This window comes from Mytilus galloprovincialis, chromosome 1 (assembly GCF_965363235.1).
Source record: "Mytilus galloprovincialis chromosome 1, xbMytGall1.hap1.1, whole genome shotgun sequence".
Lineage (NCBI taxonomy): Eukaryota > Metazoa > Mollusca > Bivalvia > Mytilida > Mytilidae > Mytilus > Mytilus galloprovincialis.
Window position 1 is genome coordinate 47,589,473 of NC_134838.1, and position 17,353 is coordinate 47,606,825.

At 31.5% G+C, this 17,353-nt stretch overlaps 1 protein-coding gene across 2 annotated transcripts in view; it reads left to right on the forward strand.

Moving 5' to 3' along the window:
• Positions 1 to 17,353, forward strand: part of LOC143076249 (phosphatidylinositol-3,5-bisphosphate 3-phosphatase MTMR14-like) — a 33,087-nt gene that overhangs the window by 13,062 nt on the left and 2,672 nt on the right. The window contains exons 6-16 of one of the 2 annotated variants that reach the window (XM_076251984.1): positions 3,414 to 3,579; positions 4,853 to 4,926; positions 6,611 to 6,681; positions 8,962 to 9,039; positions 9,813 to 9,876; positions 10,411 to 10,573; positions 11,413 to 11,449; positions 14,209 to 14,276; positions 14,733 to 14,803; positions 15,103 to 15,235; positions 16,430 to 16,603. In XM_076251984.1, the coding sequence (XP_076108099.1) occupies positions 3,414 to 3,579; positions 4,853 to 4,926; positions 6,611 to 6,681; positions 8,962 to 9,039; positions 9,813 to 9,876; positions 10,411 to 10,573; positions 11,413 to 11,449; positions 14,209 to 14,276; positions 14,733 to 14,803; positions 15,103 to 15,235; positions 16,430 to 16,603 (1,099 nt within the window). The remainder of the gene's footprint in view (positions 1 to 3,413; positions 3,580 to 4,852; positions 4,927 to 6,610; positions 6,682 to 8,961; positions 9,040 to 9,812; positions 9,877 to 10,410; positions 10,574 to 11,412; positions 11,450 to 14,208; positions 14,277 to 14,732; positions 14,804 to 15,102; positions 15,236 to 16,429; positions 16,604 to 17,353) is intronic. The other variant, XM_076251991.1, reaches the window with a different exon arrangement.

A 17,353-nucleotide genomic window follows, 5' to 3' on the forward strand; every position in this document is an offset into this window, starting at 1 on the left:
TTTTACCATTGTCAAGTCAACATCCGGTTGAAAACGAAAGTAAAGTTTTTGACAATGTCATTTTGCATAAATTAAAAGTCTAAGGCAGATAGGAGCACGCTGATGTGCACACTTTGAATGATGCACTGCAAATTTAACAGTAACATCTGAACATCAAATTCATAACATATCAAAGTAAAGTTTAAAATCGTTTTTTATACGACCGCAAAAATTTTAATTTTTTGGTCGTATATTACTATCACGTTGGCGTCGTCGTCTGCGTCGTCGTCGTCGTCGTCCGAATACTTTTAGTTTTCGCACTCTAACTTTAGTAAAAGTGAATAGAAATCAATGAAATTTTAACACAAGGTTTATGACCACAAAAGGAAGGTTGGGATTGATTTTGGGAGTTTTGGTCCCAACATTTTAGGAATTAGGGGCCAAAAAGGGCCCAAATAAGCATTTTCTTGGTTTTCGCACTATAACTTTAGTTTAAGTGAAAAGAAATCTATGAAATTTTGAATTTTTGACACAAGGTTTATGACCACAAAAGGAAGGTTGGGATTGATTTTGGGAGTTTTGGTTCCAACAGTTTAGGAATTAAGGGCCAAAAAAGGGCCCAAATAAGCATTATTCTTGGTTTTCGCACAATAACTTTAGTATAAGTAAATAGAAATCAATGAAATTTTAACACAAGGTTTATGACCACAAAAGGAAGGTTGGGATTGATTTTTGGAGTTGAGGTCACAACAGTTTATGAATTAGGGGCCAAAAAGGGGCCCAAATAAGCATTATTTTTGGTTTTTGCACCATAACTTTAGTATAAGTAAATAGAAATCTATGAAATTTAAACACAAGGTTTATGACCATAAAAGGAAGGTTGGGTTTGATTTTGGGAGTTTTGGTCCTAACAGTTTAGGAATAAGGGGCCCAAAGGGTCCAAAATTGAACTTTGTGTGATTTCATCAAAAATTGAATAATTGGGGTTCTTTGATATGCCGAATCTAACTATGTATGTAGATTCTTAATTTTTGGTCCTGTTTTCAAATTGGTATACATTAAGGTCCAAAGGGTCCAAAATTAAACTTAGTTTGATTTTAACAAAAATTGAATCCTTGGGGTTCTTTGATATGCTGAATTTAAAAATGTACTTAGATTTTTAATTATTGGCCTAGTTTTCAAGTTGGTCCAAATGGGGGTCCAAAATTAAACTTTATTTGATTTCATCAAAAATTGAATAAATGGGTTCTTTGATATGCCAAATCTAACTGTGTATGTAGATTCTTAATTTTTGGTCCAGTTTTCAAATTAGTCTACATTAAGGTCCAAAGGGTCCAAAATTAAACTAAGTTTGATTTTAAACAAAAAATAAATTCTTGGGCTTATTTGATATGCGTTATCTAAATATGTACTTTGATTTTTGATTATGGGCCCAGTTTTCAAGTTGGTCCAAATCAGGATTCCATATCAAGTATTGTGCAATAGCAAGAAATTTTCAATTGCACAGTATTGCACAATAGCAAGAAATATCTAATTTCACCATATTGTGCAATAGCAATTAATTTTCAATTGGAGTTATCTTTCTTTGTATAGAATAGTAGTTGATAATATATGTTGGAAATTTGCCAGACATGACTATGATGTCATTTTCTATTTTTATTTGCCAATAACTTTATGTAAATAACTTCATTGGAAATTTGCCAATATAAAATGTTGCTGATGAAGCTTTTTTTCCTTATCTTATCTAAAATGTTTTTAGATAATGTATGTTGGACATTTGCCAGACATGACTATGATGTCATTTTCTATTTTTATTTGCCAATAACTTTATGTAAATAACTTCATTGGAAATTCGCCAATATAAAATGTTGCTGATGAAGTTTTTTTTATTGTTTTATACAATAAACAATGTATATTCACTTTTACTACCAACCAATCTTTACCATTCAGTGATAACAAGCACTTTATTTTACATTTTAATATTTTATGATGTATTTAAAAGAGTAGTTATTGTTGCAAACTCCATTAGAAATTTGAATTGATATCAGTTTTGGAAAAAGGGAAACGGGGATGTGAAAAAAAAGGGGGGGGTTAAATTTTTCTCATTTCAGATTTCATAAATAAAAAGAAAATTTCTTCAAACATTTTTTTGAGAGGATTAATATTCAACAGCATAGTGAATTGCTCAAAGGCAAAAAAAAACTTTTAAGTTCAATAGACCACATTCATTCTGTGTCAGAAACCTATGCTGTGTCAACTATTTAATTTTAGATTTAAAAAGTTTGAAGAAGAAATCTTTAAATGATTTGTAAAATCTTGACATTTATTTTGTGTAAAAAAAAACCCATGTAATGTCAAAAATTTGATCACAATCAAAATTCAGAGCTGTATCACGCTTGAATGTTTTGTCCATACTTGCCCCAACTGTTCAGGGTTCGACCTCTGCGGTCGTATAAAGCTGCGCCCTGCGGAGCACCTGGTTTTTTTTTAATGTAATGTCAATCATTGGAATGGCCATCTGCTTACCATAATTGCCTTTTGTGACTAAGTCTTAAGGGATTAAAATCAGGATCAGATATGAAATGTCCGGCTGGCTCAAATATTTTTTGGAAGCCCTGCCGTACAGGCGTTTTCAAATGTAAAAAATGGTGGATTGAGCCTGGTTTTATAGCTCTAAACCTCTCACTTGTACAACAGTCTCAATAGATTCCGTTATATTTACAACGATGCGTGGACAAAATATACATAATAAATAACTGTTACATATATCACCTGAAGCTCATGATTGAGGAAGACATTCTTATTTTAAGGATGCATTAACATGAACAGTTTGTTGACTAATTTATCCTTTGTAAAAAAGAAAAAAAGCAGGACTTTTATTCCAGTGTAAATTAAGGGGTCTCCATAATTGTCAACCATTTTCCAAAGTGTACATAACATACACTTTTTCATTGATAATTATGGATGACCCCTAAAAAGATGTGTGGAATTTATGTCAATGAGACAGCATCTCAAAGGCACCAATGCAATAATACTAAAAGAAATCTAGAGGCTGAAATTTCAGTCTTCAGCAAATATAGGTGTCAATACATTATGTCTCACTCTAAATCACCACAAGTCTTTATCTATCTGCCAGAAACATCAAACTCTCACATAAACAAAAACGTTCAGTCAAAAGACCACTACGTACTGATATGGTCCTCCAGAATTTTAATTTCAGGTTTGTGCCAGAAATTATAAGATTTATGGGAAATTTTCTTATTTTAAAGAAACATTCTGGTACAATTGATTGCAAGTTACATTTTTGCAATAAAAAAATGTAATTATAGGTGTTATTTTTAAAATGGAATTTTACACAAAATTAAACGAGTTAAGATACATAACATGACATAAGTATATAAAATAAAACTTTATTAGTATTATGAATATTGTAGGTCCTGAAGCAAGCTTAGGGCCCATGTCTAGTCCAGAGGAAGAAGAACCAGAGCTCCAGATGTTTGACCGATTACGTGGACAAGATAAAAAATTATTACGAAATCTCTCTGTAAAATACATCTGTGATTTAATGGTCGAAAAGAAAAAGGTCAAATTTGGAATGAAGTAAGATTTTGTGATCAATTAATTTGGTTAATGTGAAGTCAAAGCAAATAATGAGAGCACACAAAATACTGTTATCAGGAGTGTATTATCTGAATTACATGTAGTACATGTATAATAATTTGTAATGAATTTTGGATTTTGATAAAATTGCATATTACAATTGATTAGGTTAATTATTTGAGTATTTAAAATGAGATAAAGGTGTCCTATCCAATTTCAAGAACAAACATGACAGAAGGTTAATTAACATCTTTCTCTGATAATTTGCTTATAGCACTCTCAAATCCGAACCCCTGTCCGGCAATTTAATTTGGAGTAAGGAGTAAAGGACCACATACAATAGACAGCCAAACTGAGTACATTGAAATAACCGAACCTAGATTATCAACTCAATTTCAATTATAGGGGGCTGTTTATTTTTACTGAAAACAGATTAGTTCATGCAGAAAAATATGTTAATGTATTGTGAAGATAGCTCATGCAGTTACAATTTCAGCAAGTAACAGGTTTATATTTTTATGCCCCACCTACGATAGTAGAGGGGCATTATGTTTTCTGGTCTGTGCGTCTATTCGTCTGTCCATCTGTCCCGCTTCAGGTTAAAGTTTTTGGTCAAGGTAGTTTTTGATGAAGTTGAAGTCCAATCAACTTCAAACTTAGTACACATGTTCCTTATGATATGATCTTTCTAATTTTAATGCCAAATTAGAGTTTTTATCCCAATGTCACGGTCCACTGAACATAGAAAGTGAAAGTGCGAGTGGGGCATTCGTGTACTGAGGACACATTCTTGTTAAATTCCTCTTTGTGAAATTTTAAGTGCACTAATCAATTTCAAAACAATTGAATACAGTACAGGAATGTGTGTGGTTATATTCTGTAAGTGCTGTGATCATTGTGAGGAATATATCTCTATAAAGCAATTAAGTGTATTTTTGCAGATAATATAAAATGAATATAAAAAGATTTCTTTTTCCCATTACACAGGACGTTTCTATTTCTGATTTGAAACCCATCCAATTTTTCAATTCAGTATGAATTGTTACCTGTGATAAGAGATTTAAATTTCTACCATAGGATTTTTTTTTCAAATCTTTCTATTAATTGTACTATAAGAGTGAACTATCCTGACTTTATTAATATACTATTTTATTGTGATCAGTGTGATATCAAAAAGTTACTTTCAATAAATTAATTATTCCAAAAGAGATATATCATAGTGTACATTTTTATAAGTTACAAATCAAGATAATGCAAAAATTTGTAATTTCAGCATAACATCTTCAGAAAAAGTGGACAAAGAAAACAGATATGCAGATTTCCATATTTTAACTACACCATATCCAGGTAATTGATAGCTGAATTCACACTTACCAAATAGTCTGATGAGTTTGTTGGTTTTTTTTTTCTATGAATTTCCTTTCACATTTCACAAGAAAAAATAACCAACATTTTAGTCGCAAGTATATTTTTGTTATTCAAAGTAAATACAGTCGTTATATCAGTATAAAATGCCATTCATCTCTCTGTGATAGTTAAAACCTGTTAAGTTAAGTATAGTGAAAGTCGTCTTAACTGCCCCATAAACATTTCCTAATTTAAGTGTGTAATTTAGAATGGTTTATAGTGTTTTGTTGGACAGTTTTTATATCAATACATGCACATTCATGCATGCACATTCCTCCAGTTGTGGGAATTTCTTGCTGCATTGAAGACCTATTGGTGACCTTCTGCTGTTGTCTGTTATATGGTCGGTTTGTTGTCTCTTTGACACATTCCCCATTTCCATTCTCAATTTTACATAATTCAAATTTCATTGCTAGAATTTGTATATATTGGAGTCCTACCATAATCTTAACTAAGTGGTTTAAAGATAAAAAATTATTAACTCCTGACATCTCCTTTTGTTAGCTTTATTAGGACTTTTTATGCCCCACCTATGATAGTAGAGGGGCATTATGTTTTCTGGTCTGTGCCTCTGTTTGTTCGATTGTCCGTCCGTGCGTCCATTCGTCCCGCTTCGTGTTAAAGTTTTTAGTCGAGGTAGTTTTTGATGAAGTTGAAGTCCAATCAACTTGAAACTTTGTACACATGTTCCCCCATGATATGATCTTTCTAATTTTAATTCCAAATTAAAGTTTTGACCCCATTTTCACGGTCCACTGAACATGGAAAATTATGGTGCAAGTGGGGCATCCGTGTACTATGGATACATTCTTGTTCTTTTCTAATACTATGGATTCCTAATTATTAGTGGAATACAAATTGTCATGGATTTCTTGAGTATGAGTTATTTAACACATATTAAAATGTCTTAAACAGCATACTTGTGCAAGACAATGAAATCAATGATCAAGAAAATATAAATGTATCTTAATCCATGAAAATTGGTACCAACAAAAAATAAATGAAACCACAGTAATCATGTAAATCTGTGTGTCTTTCTTTCAATAAAATGATGACCTTTTTACAAGTATTCTATCTCTTGAACTGAATTTTAAATGTGCATATTGTTATGCGTTTACTTTTTTACATTGGCTAGAGGTATAGGGGGAGGGTTGAGATCTCATAATTTATGTATTATTGTCATTTTGTTTATTTTCTTTGGTTTCATCTTCTGACCTCAGACTTCTCTTGAACTGAATTTTAAATGTTTGTATTGTTATGCGTTTACTTTTCTACATTGGCTAGAGGTATAGGGGAAGGGTTGAGATCTCATAAACATGTTTAACCCCGCTGCATTTTTGCGCCTGTCCCAAGTCAGGAGTCTCTGGCCTTTGTTAGTCTTGTATAATTTTAATTTAGTTTCTTGTGTACAATTTGAAAATTAGTATGGCGTTCATTATCACTGAACCAGTATATAATTGTTTAGGGGCCAGCTGAAGGACACCTCCGGGTGCGGGAATTTCTCGCTACATTGAAGACCTGTTGGTGACCTTCTGCTGTTGTTTATCTGTGGTCAAGTTGTTGTCTCTTTGACACATTCCCCATTTCCATTCTCAATTTTATCTAATATGAAAGTACATTTCAGGTTGTGAATTCTTCAAAGAATGGAAGGATAACAGCTATACAGGGGAGACAATGATGTTTGATTGGAGTCAGGTTAGTATTAAAAATCAATCTTTAAAAAATGTATACCTGCAGTGGTGGATCCAGTCATTTTTAAAAGGGCGGGTGTGGGGATCTTTATGAATGCATTGCAAATTACTACAAAAGAGGGACGAAAGATGCCAGAGGGAGAGTCGAACTCATAGATAGATAATAAACTGACAACACCATGGCTAAAAATAAAAAGACAAACAGACAAATAATAGTACAGAAGACACAACATAGTAAACTAAAGACTAATTAACACGAACCCCACCAAGAACTTGGGGTGATCTAAGGTGCTCCGGAAGGGTAAGCAGATCCTGCTCCACATGTGGCACCCGTCCTGTTGCTTATGTTATTACAAATCCTGTCTAATTCGGTAGATCACATTTGTGAAAAGGGAAAGGGTATTGTAGTTACGACGTAAGGAACATATCTGATATCAACTGTGAAACGGTTATTCCATAACGATCAACCAAAACTAAAATTTACGAAGGGATGATTTCAACTTCACCATTTGGAATTCTTGGTTTAATAGCTTCCTTGTGAATAGCAATCCTCTATCAAGGAAATCATGATAGGAAATACAAGCTCGGGAATATTGTATCAATTGAGTGATATATACTCTTTTATGCAGGCGCTGATGGAATGTTGCTTACAACTGAACATGAGGTTATATAAAGTATAGGAAAATGTCCATTGATACAAATATAGGTAGATGTGGTATGATTGCCAATGAGACAACTATCAATAAATATTAATGGACAAAGGTTTGAATAATTATATGTCAACTTATGGTCTTCAACAATTAGAAAGCATATATTCATACTCTTTCAAACAATTAAGGTGGTACCCAACACTTTCACTAAAATTAATTTGGCTCGTTTAATTTTCATAAAATTTTGTCAAAGTATTTACTTTAACCCTTTAATAAAAATATAAAAACTTCAAAAATTTTGAACCAACCGTTTTGTCAGAAAAATTACACTGGTTATATAGCAGTTTGACAAACACTTATTTTGATCATTGAGAAGCTTAATATTCCCTTATGAACACAACATCATTAAAACGTTGTGCTGATTTTACAGAGTTATCCCCCCCCTGTTCCCCCTCTCATCCCCCCTGGTTTACAGACCATCCCACATTGTGTGTTCTTTTAAAGATGTAAAAGAAATAAAGTTTTTACGTCTTTCTGAATATCTTGTTATAATCTAATATTTGAATGTGAAAGGTCAACATAAAAATAAATATTACAAATAACATTGAAAATAAGTATGAATTTAATCAATTTTAACCGTCTGGTTCCGTAGCTGAGGGGATGCATTTGAGGCTAGTAATCAAGGGAACCGGGTTCGCATCCCGCAAGGATGAATGTGTGGTTTAAAAAAACCAATACCAATATTAAATAACTTGACTTGACTTTAATTTAATTCAATTTGAAAATGCTTTTTTCCTTGTGACAAAGTTAATTGTCTTGTCTTTTGTTTATAGTCATTTTTAGCATAATAGAGACATACATGTTAAGATAATCTATTACAAATCGATAACTATGGGATTCTGAAGCGGCAAGACTTTTGTTTTTCTGTCTTTTAAATGATTGTAGGCATAAGAGTGTGGATGCACTTCAGTTGCACAGTTTAGCTACGTTTTTTTACCCAGAAAGCTTGAAAATAGCAATTTTGACCCAAATCACCCACATAGCATGTTTGGCTATAAAAATTGCTGTTTCTCACATAAATAGACCATGCAGGGTTCTTTTTCTTAGAGATGTTATTTCTAACATTGTATTTGAATGCTCTGTTGATACTATTTCCATAAATAAACTTCAAAAAAGGACATTTTGTATTGAAATTTTACAATTTTCTGAGTTTTTTGTTGTTGTCACGTGACATTGGACTGATTATCACGTGATCAAAGATGATATATTTTTTTTACAAACCTGTCATTAATATTACTGAAAAACTATTTTCTATAAAAAGTCTTAGTTGATAAGCCTACTAACAGTAATAAGAAAGTTATGATTGATTGAAATTTGATCGTTCCTCAGCGGCAAAAATAGTGCAATTTTGCCGAATGTTAAAGAGTTAATATTCCCTTTACAACACAACGTAATTAAACGTTAAGCTGACTTTACAGAGTTATCTCCCTGTAGTGTTAGGTACCACCTTAAATCATGGTTCCCATGTACTCATGAAATTTATGAAAATGGGTATCCTGCTAATAATACAAAATCCACAGTATTCTACCAAAATCAATGTATGCTCTAATCTGATGTATTTTATTTATTTACAGGATTTTGTTGATGCAGTGTTAGATGTGCCAGATGATCCATTGTTTGCACAGTTAGGGTTAGATTGGACAAAGTACAGAGTAAATATTTTTCATGTAGAGTGAAATAGTATGATGAACAATCGTAATGATCTACATACATCGAATTTAGTTTAATACTTTAAGAATTCATGTGTGTATTTATATTCTTACTTATGATTAATGAATTAGGGTGTTTCTCCATTTCTTAGCTCATATATATTACCTCTCTCCTATTAGATGATTATTTTTTATAATCAACATGGTTTTTCATTGGTTAACAGTGGCGGATCCAGGGGGAGGGTTCCGGGGTTGGAACCCCCTTTTTTGGCCGATCAATGCATTTGAATGGGGACATATGTTTGGAACCCCTCTTTATCCTGGGTTGGGAACCCCCCTTTTTAAAATGGCTGGATCCGCCTCTGATTAAAATTCAAAAATTGTATAGAATTTTCAGAATTTGCCTTTATGAGACAATCATAGTCCACTGAATTGGAAACAGTTACATAGTGATTTATATAAATTAGGTTATGGTAAGTCATTGATATTTGGAAAGCTGTTGTATCAGCATTGGCACATCACATTTTAGGGAAGATTGTTTGAATCTGCTCTTTCAGTCATGGTCCAAAGAATAGTTTATGTGTTAAAAAGTTGCTATTTAAAATTCATTTGCATAATACTATAGAAATAACAATTTATGAATTCTAGGTTAATGTCATCAACTTTAACATAAGAATGTTTAAATCAGCTGGTTTAAATGTTTGATAGTATACATGTAAGTAATTAAATTACAAAATCTGGACAAATATACTGACATTTTCTTTTCTTTTTTGCAGAAGTGGGATATTATGCAATTAACACAGAATTATTTGTTATTACAATTACATATTTTAAAAGAAGGTAGTGTATTGTCGTTTGTTATTTTTAACCTTACAATAATAACTAGTAACTTTTTTTATTATTATTTTGACTAAAATTTCAAAAATTACATATGTTTTTTTATCATTTTTCAAAACAATACTTGGTAAATTCATTGATTTCTTATGTTATTTTACCAAAATTCTCATCATTAATTCTTCTTCTTTAAGGATTGAATTTATTAAAAATATATCATCAAACCTATCATTGAGGCATGTTCAGTTCATTCGAATTCACTTCAACTACAATACTATAAATTCAGAAATTATTCCATGCATTTATTATTGCAATTTTGTCATTTTAGATTTAAATAATTTGAAATATTGAGGAAAATCCTATTTAATTCAAATAAAAAAATTATTTAAAACGTGAGTTTAAATTATTGCTATATAACCCTGTCACTTTATTTGCAAAAATAAAAACATCGCAAAATTTTTGAATATACAGTATGTGATTTACTAATTTAGACTTTTAAATGAAAACACTCCATAATCTTTATGTTTTTATTTTTTTTAGGAGACAGTGGTTTATTAGTACATTGCATATCTGGCTGGGACAGAACTCCAATGTTCATATCACTACTGCGTCTTTCATTATGGGCTGATGGGATTATTCATGCCTCCTTAACGCCCACAGAAATATTATACCTCACACTTGCCTATGACTGGTACTTGTTTGGGTAAGTTAAAGGGTGAGAAATGTATAATACCTCACACTTGCCTATGACTGGTACTTGTTTGGGTAAGTTAGAGGATGAGAAATGTATTATACCTCACTCTTGCCTATGACTGGTACTTGTTCAGGTAAGTTAGAGGATGAGAAATGTATAATACCTCACACTTGCCTATGACTGGTACTTGTTTGGGTAAGTTAGAGGATGAGAAATGTATTATACCTCACTCTTGCCTATGACTGGTACTTGTTCAGGTAAGTTAGAGGATGAGAAATGTATTATACCTCACTCTTGCCTATGACTGGTACTTGTTCAGGTAAGTTAGAGGATGAGAAATGTATAATACCTCACACTTGCCTATGACTTTTACTTGTTTGGGTAAGTTAGAGGATGAGAAATGTAGTATACCTCACTTGCCTATGACTGGTACTTGTTTGGGTTAGTTAAAGGATGAGAAATGTATTATTAGCAAAGGATTCTTATTTTTATCATTTAAAACTTTTCTATTAGTCTTAATTATCTGAGTGAAGGTTAAAGATGTGCATGTCTTTAATTCAAAATCATAACATTTTTGTTAAAAAAATCTTTAGTTATAAAAAGAAGGGAATTATGTCACAAGACATATTTTTTCATGTAGCTTTCAATTGAAAAAGAAAAGCAGAATTAACTTTAGGTGTAAAATTCTTGACTGGGAAAAAATTGAAGAGAACATAAACAATTTACATACATGTAGTGAAATTCCATCATTGTTTTTTGGCATCAATTCTATTTACTCCAAGTTGTGTATTCAGATTTTCAAAATTTCTGTTATGCCAAGTCACTTTAAAGAGTTCTTTTATTTGCAGACACAATCTTCCAGACAGGGTCCATAAAGGAGAAGAGGTAGGCATGATATATTGCCCTTTAAATATATATATATTGGAAATGTTATTTAAACAAGCTGACACTTTGAGTATCTTGGGGAGTATGGTGACCTATAGTAGTTTAGCTCTTTTGTATCTGATGGATAGTTGTCTCATTGGCAATAATGCTGCATCTTATCATTTATAGGTTTAAAGTAAGAAGTATTGGTATGATTGCAAATTTATAGACAAATATCCTACTGTGCATCTGTTTGTTTGTTCGTTCGTCCATTTGTCTGTCGGTCCTTCAAGTTAAAGTTTTTGGTCAAGGTTGTTATTGATGTACTTGAAGTCCAATTATCTTGAAACTTAGTACCATGTTCTCTTTGATATGATCTTTCTAATTTTAATGCCTAATTATAGAGTTTTCACCCCAATTTCACAGTCAACTGAACATAGAAATGATAATGTGAGTGGGATATCCATATACTATGAACACATTCTTGTCATTTATATTCCATGTGTCTATAAATGGTAACTTTAAGTTAAAAAAAAAAATGAAAGTAGAAAAATGAAAATTTGCAATGTCTACCAAAAAATAATGGTGAGATTACTCTGAAATTATTATGTAGTAAGGAATGCAGATCTTTTGATAAACATGTCAAACATAGAGTCATATGTACTCATGTTCTTGTTTAATAATACAATTAACCAAATATATACAGTCGGAAACCCGGTTGAAATAGAACAAAAGAATCGAAGCTCTTTGTTAGAGAAGGCGATAAACGCTTACTGCAATGTTTACTATAGTGACAAACATTTTAAAAGTTAATAGAAACAAACAAAATTGCAATTTTTTTCTCAATTACGAAGTGTTTAATTTTAAAAACACCATTTGCATAAGTTTTCAATGTATTTAGTATATAATTAAGCAGAACAATTAGATATCAAGTCAACGACATGGGTATCTTTCAAGTTGGATGTAGAAAATGCATAACCTCCGATTTTTATACCCCCGCTTTAAAAAAGGGGGGGTATACTGTTTTACCTCTGTCTGTCAGTCCATCAGTCCGTCCGTCAGTCAGTCCGTCCCATGAAACTTTCGTCACATTTTTCTCAGGAACTACACATCCACCCTTTCTGTAATTTGGTATCAACATTTATATATGTCAGCCATACCGTGTGATGCGTTTTCAGATTCATCACTTGACAACTTCCTGTTTACCGAACACTTGTCTGATTTTACACATGATAGCCAAGTTGAAAATTTTCGTCACATTTTTCTCAGAAACTACAATACAAGGATTTCTGAAATTTGGTTTCAGGATTTATATAAGTCAGCTATACCGTGTGATGCGTTTTCAGATTCATCACTCGACAACTTCCTGTTTACCGAACACTTGCATATTTTTACACTATTAATATTATCCACTTGCGGCGGGGGTATCATCAGTGAGCAGTAGCTCGCAGTTTCACTTGTTTTTAAAAATTTACAACGGACGGAAAACATATCAATCTATTAGTTCAGTAATTTTCGTGTCTGCCCTTCCATTATGTGACTCAAGAAAAAATTCCAAAAAATGGGTAACAATTGTATCGAAAAGAGAAAATTGAGTGCACCTTTTTATGTTAGGGCGTGTTTGAGTTGAATATTTTGTCTTGATATCGTACAAAGCAAGAATATTTCATACATCGTCTCGCTTCAGATTCTATCCTTTTTATATATCAAAGCTACAGGTTGACTTTATAACATAAAAAAATCACAGTACTAAGAGATGAAATATATGGGTCATGTGAAATACCTATCTAATGAATCACAAAAACAGTAGGTGTGTTCGAATAGCTATTTTTTTACTGAAAGTACTTGACGACAGTCTTTCAAGTTGGATGATGAAAATACATATCTTCGAAAAATTATAATTTTTTGTGTGTAAAAACTAGGGTTTATAGTCTTCAACCACTAACAAAATCTAGTCTGCCCTTCTACGAAATATTCAATTATATTTTTTTTAAATGTTTATGAATTTTCGAAAATTCTACCTGACAACCGATCAGACAATAGTTTTAAGTTGAATCAATGCAGATAATATTATTAACTGATGCTCATTAGCTAGTTGATACATTTGTCTTTTAAAATACAACTGACATATAAGGATCGTAATGGTGCAATGTGGATAAATTTATCGGTTTCCGAAAGCAAAATTGGCAGCACGTCATCCCTACAATGGCTTCCATTTCTACGATTGTGAAAATGAACTGGCGTAATGGGGAGATAATTTTGACGAAGTAGAATCCTGACTGTATATATATGTTCAAGTTGAAGACATCATTCCAAAACTTCATGTTTGTTGCCCAAAAACATCTGAAACACAAAACAATAGTAAATAAATATATATATCAATCTTTGTCAATTTCATTTTTGATATCAATGTGCCTCTAAGACTTGTATAAAATGTTGAAATATAATTTTTCACTACATGTACCTCATTTAAGCTCATTTATACATTGTTATACATAGAGTAATGTGATTTATTATAGAACTGATTAAAAAGTCTGAATTTTGTTTAAATCGTGTTAATTTCAAAACAATCTTCAGATTATTTCAACTAAAAAACTGTGTTTATTTCAAAACAAACTTCAGATAGTATAAATATCAAAATGTAAGTAGATGAGATATTATTTTCTGTCTGTTAAATTGGACTAAAAATTTCTCCTCAAGACTTTTTAAGACTGACATTTAATCTGTTTATAGTTATATTTAAAAATATAACCATATAACACACTTTTTCTCTATTTCAGATTTTATTTTTCTGTTTTAATTTTCTGACCCACATAGCATCAGATGATTTTTCTGCTATCAAGAAAAGGTAATTACATGTAATAGAAATGTGTGAAATGAATATGATTTTATTTATGTATTTTCTTTTATACATTTTTATTTCCCTTCTGTTGTCAAAATAAATTGATGAATAAACATTTCTCATATGAACGTTTTCTGTGAAAGATTTGCAAAACTCAATAAATAAAAAAAGATATCCCTTGACCTCTACTTCTTTATGTAAGTCTCATAAAGTACACCCACTATTTAGATTAAGTATAATCTGAGTTGGTACTAAAAATATCTAGGAAAGGTTGTTACCAATTCAATGTAAATAAATCATATTCCATCTAAATTTATATACTGCAAGTTAAAGGCACACCTTACATCAAAGGGTCCTAATTGAACTTGCAGGGGACATGTGCGTTATCTGTCTCCTCAGTTCAACATGTATTGTGAATTTTTTTATGGATATCGACTTAATCAAATTCTTTTTGACTTTCAGAGAACCAAAACATGTTTCTAGGAATGTTTCCAGACACAATTCAGAGTGCAATATAGAGGGGGTATTATTAGGTAAGATTAGAATTAAAGAAAAAAAAATGATAACAGAAAATCTAAAAATTTAACCATTGTTATGTTTATGATTAGGTTATTTGAACAGGAACCACTTATGCTTTTAAAAGGCATATAATACCGAAAATATCTCTCACATTGATTTTTTTAGAAATCTGGACAAAAAGTTCAAAATTCAAATTAACAGAATTTTTATTGTATCATTTAAAAAAGTAATTTCAATTTCTACAGTAAAAATAAAATTTTGCTGATCACTAAATAAAGTTGAGAATATTTAAGAGTTGTATTTATAATTTCAGATAATGATCCTCGAAGACTAAGTTATCGAGGTAGTAATACAAGTATAAGTAGTATAGGAAGCAGTAGTGTAGAGGGCGCTCCTACATTTTTCTCAACTAATGAATCTGATGACGATTCTGTCAAAACAAATGGGTTGGTACAAAGAGTTTATTCTGATGTGTATAATCTGTTTTTTGTTTGAATACTTTGTTAATAGTCATGATAGTATCGACGTTTCTAAACAAATGTAATTTATTGGAGAATATCTTAGCCAAAGCAAAAACATGAAAACAAATATGCTACCATTCCACTGACACAGAAAGATTTTTAAAAATGGAGACAAAAGTATTTGCCATTGAAATCTCCAAGCTAATGGAACAACTTTACTTTAACATTAATTGATTGATTAATTGGTATTTAACGGCACTTTCAACACTATAGTGCTATTTCTTGGCAGTCATTTTTTATTGGTGGTGGTAACCTAAGTGCCTGGAGATAACCTCCGACCTTCAGTAAGAAAACAGACAATCCTAATCATTAAGATTGGATTTGAGTTCACCTGTCCTGTGCGGGATTTGAACTCACAAACTCAGTGTTGACTGACTATTTATACAGTAGTTTCACAACTAACACCACTGAGTCTCAAAGGCCCCATAAACTAAACCAATTTACTTCCTGGTAGGATCATAGTTACATGTAGACATATCTCATGCATGTTATTTTATAATCTTTGTTCTTTATTCATTCTTTTAAACAAACTTTTTCGAACACAATATTTTGGTGAAAAATATATAATGCGCATTTGTGTTCAGTGGGATGTGCGTTCATTAAAATTATTAGCATGGTTTGTATAATTCATATGTTGGATCATAATTTTTCTTTTTTTATAGTTGATATAACATGCTTGTTTATGCTTTTGCTTGTGATAAGTGGACATTTTGTAGAATACTGAGAAATTTTTCAATCATAATACAAGAAAGATCTTCAAAAATCACTTGTGAAAGTCAATTAAGAGATTTTCAATTTGTTAATTGTTAAAGATTTTCATTATTTGTTCTATAAATGTTGTCTGTATTTAATTTTTGCAAAGATATCACAATAATGGAAACAAAATTGTTCCTAGCAAAAATGAATATATTAAAATTCAACATGAGTCAATACATGTACTAATTTATTAGTCCCAAAATAACTAAAATAGTACTAAATTATTTATTCTTAATCATAAAATTCAACATGAGTTAATACATGTACTAATTTATTAGTCCCAACTATAAACTAAACTAGTACTACATTATTTTTTCCTAACAAAATCTCCACTTTGTACTAATGTATAGCCTATTTTTCTAGGAATCCTAGCGTGATGATTGGTCAACAATCAAGACATAAAATGCCTGTAGAAAGTCCCATCCATTTTAACATCAGTCATTACAACAATACACCATCATCATCTAGTCCAATGGCAGTACCAAATAATCTCAGAAAATACTCAACCATGTCAACAGGCTCTCCTGCATGTGGAAGGTGTGTTTACTGTCAGACAGACTTGAGTTTTAGTCTAATATTGAAGTTGGTTATTCTACATTAATCGAAAAAAAAAAAAATCATCAGGCATAGCGTGACTGCAGCAACCAAGCATAAAAAAGTAGCAAGCAAAGAGTCTCATTAAAATTTGATTGAATTTTTATACATCCACAAAAATTTTTAAAAATTTGGTCGTTTATTGGCATCAAATCGTCGTCATCGTGATTGTCGTCATCGTCTTCAGCGTCGTCCAAAGACGGATTGTTTCCGGATAATAACTTTTGGATAAGTAAAAAGAAATCAAAAAATTTTAACACAATGTTTATAACCACAATTTTGGGGGTTATGGTCCCAAAGGTTTAGGATTTAGGGGCCAAAAGGAGCCAAAAACAGCATTTTTCTAGTTTCAGGACAAAAAGTTGTGTATTAGTATTTCAATTGTTCTGAAATTGTACCACAATGTTTAATACCATAAGTAGAAGGTTGGATTTATTTTAAGGGGTTATTGGGCAAACAGTCTAGGAATTAAGGGCCAAAAACAAGCATTTTTCTAGTTTCAAGACAATAACTTGTGTGTAACTGTATGGATCTCCCTGACATTGTACCTAAAGTTTCCATATAACAGAGGGAAGGCTGAGATTCAGTTTGAGGTTAATTTTCCCGAATATGTAGGAATAAGGGGACAAAAAGGGACAAAAAGAAGCATTTTTCTAGTTTACAGACAATAACTTGTGTTTAAGTGTATGGATC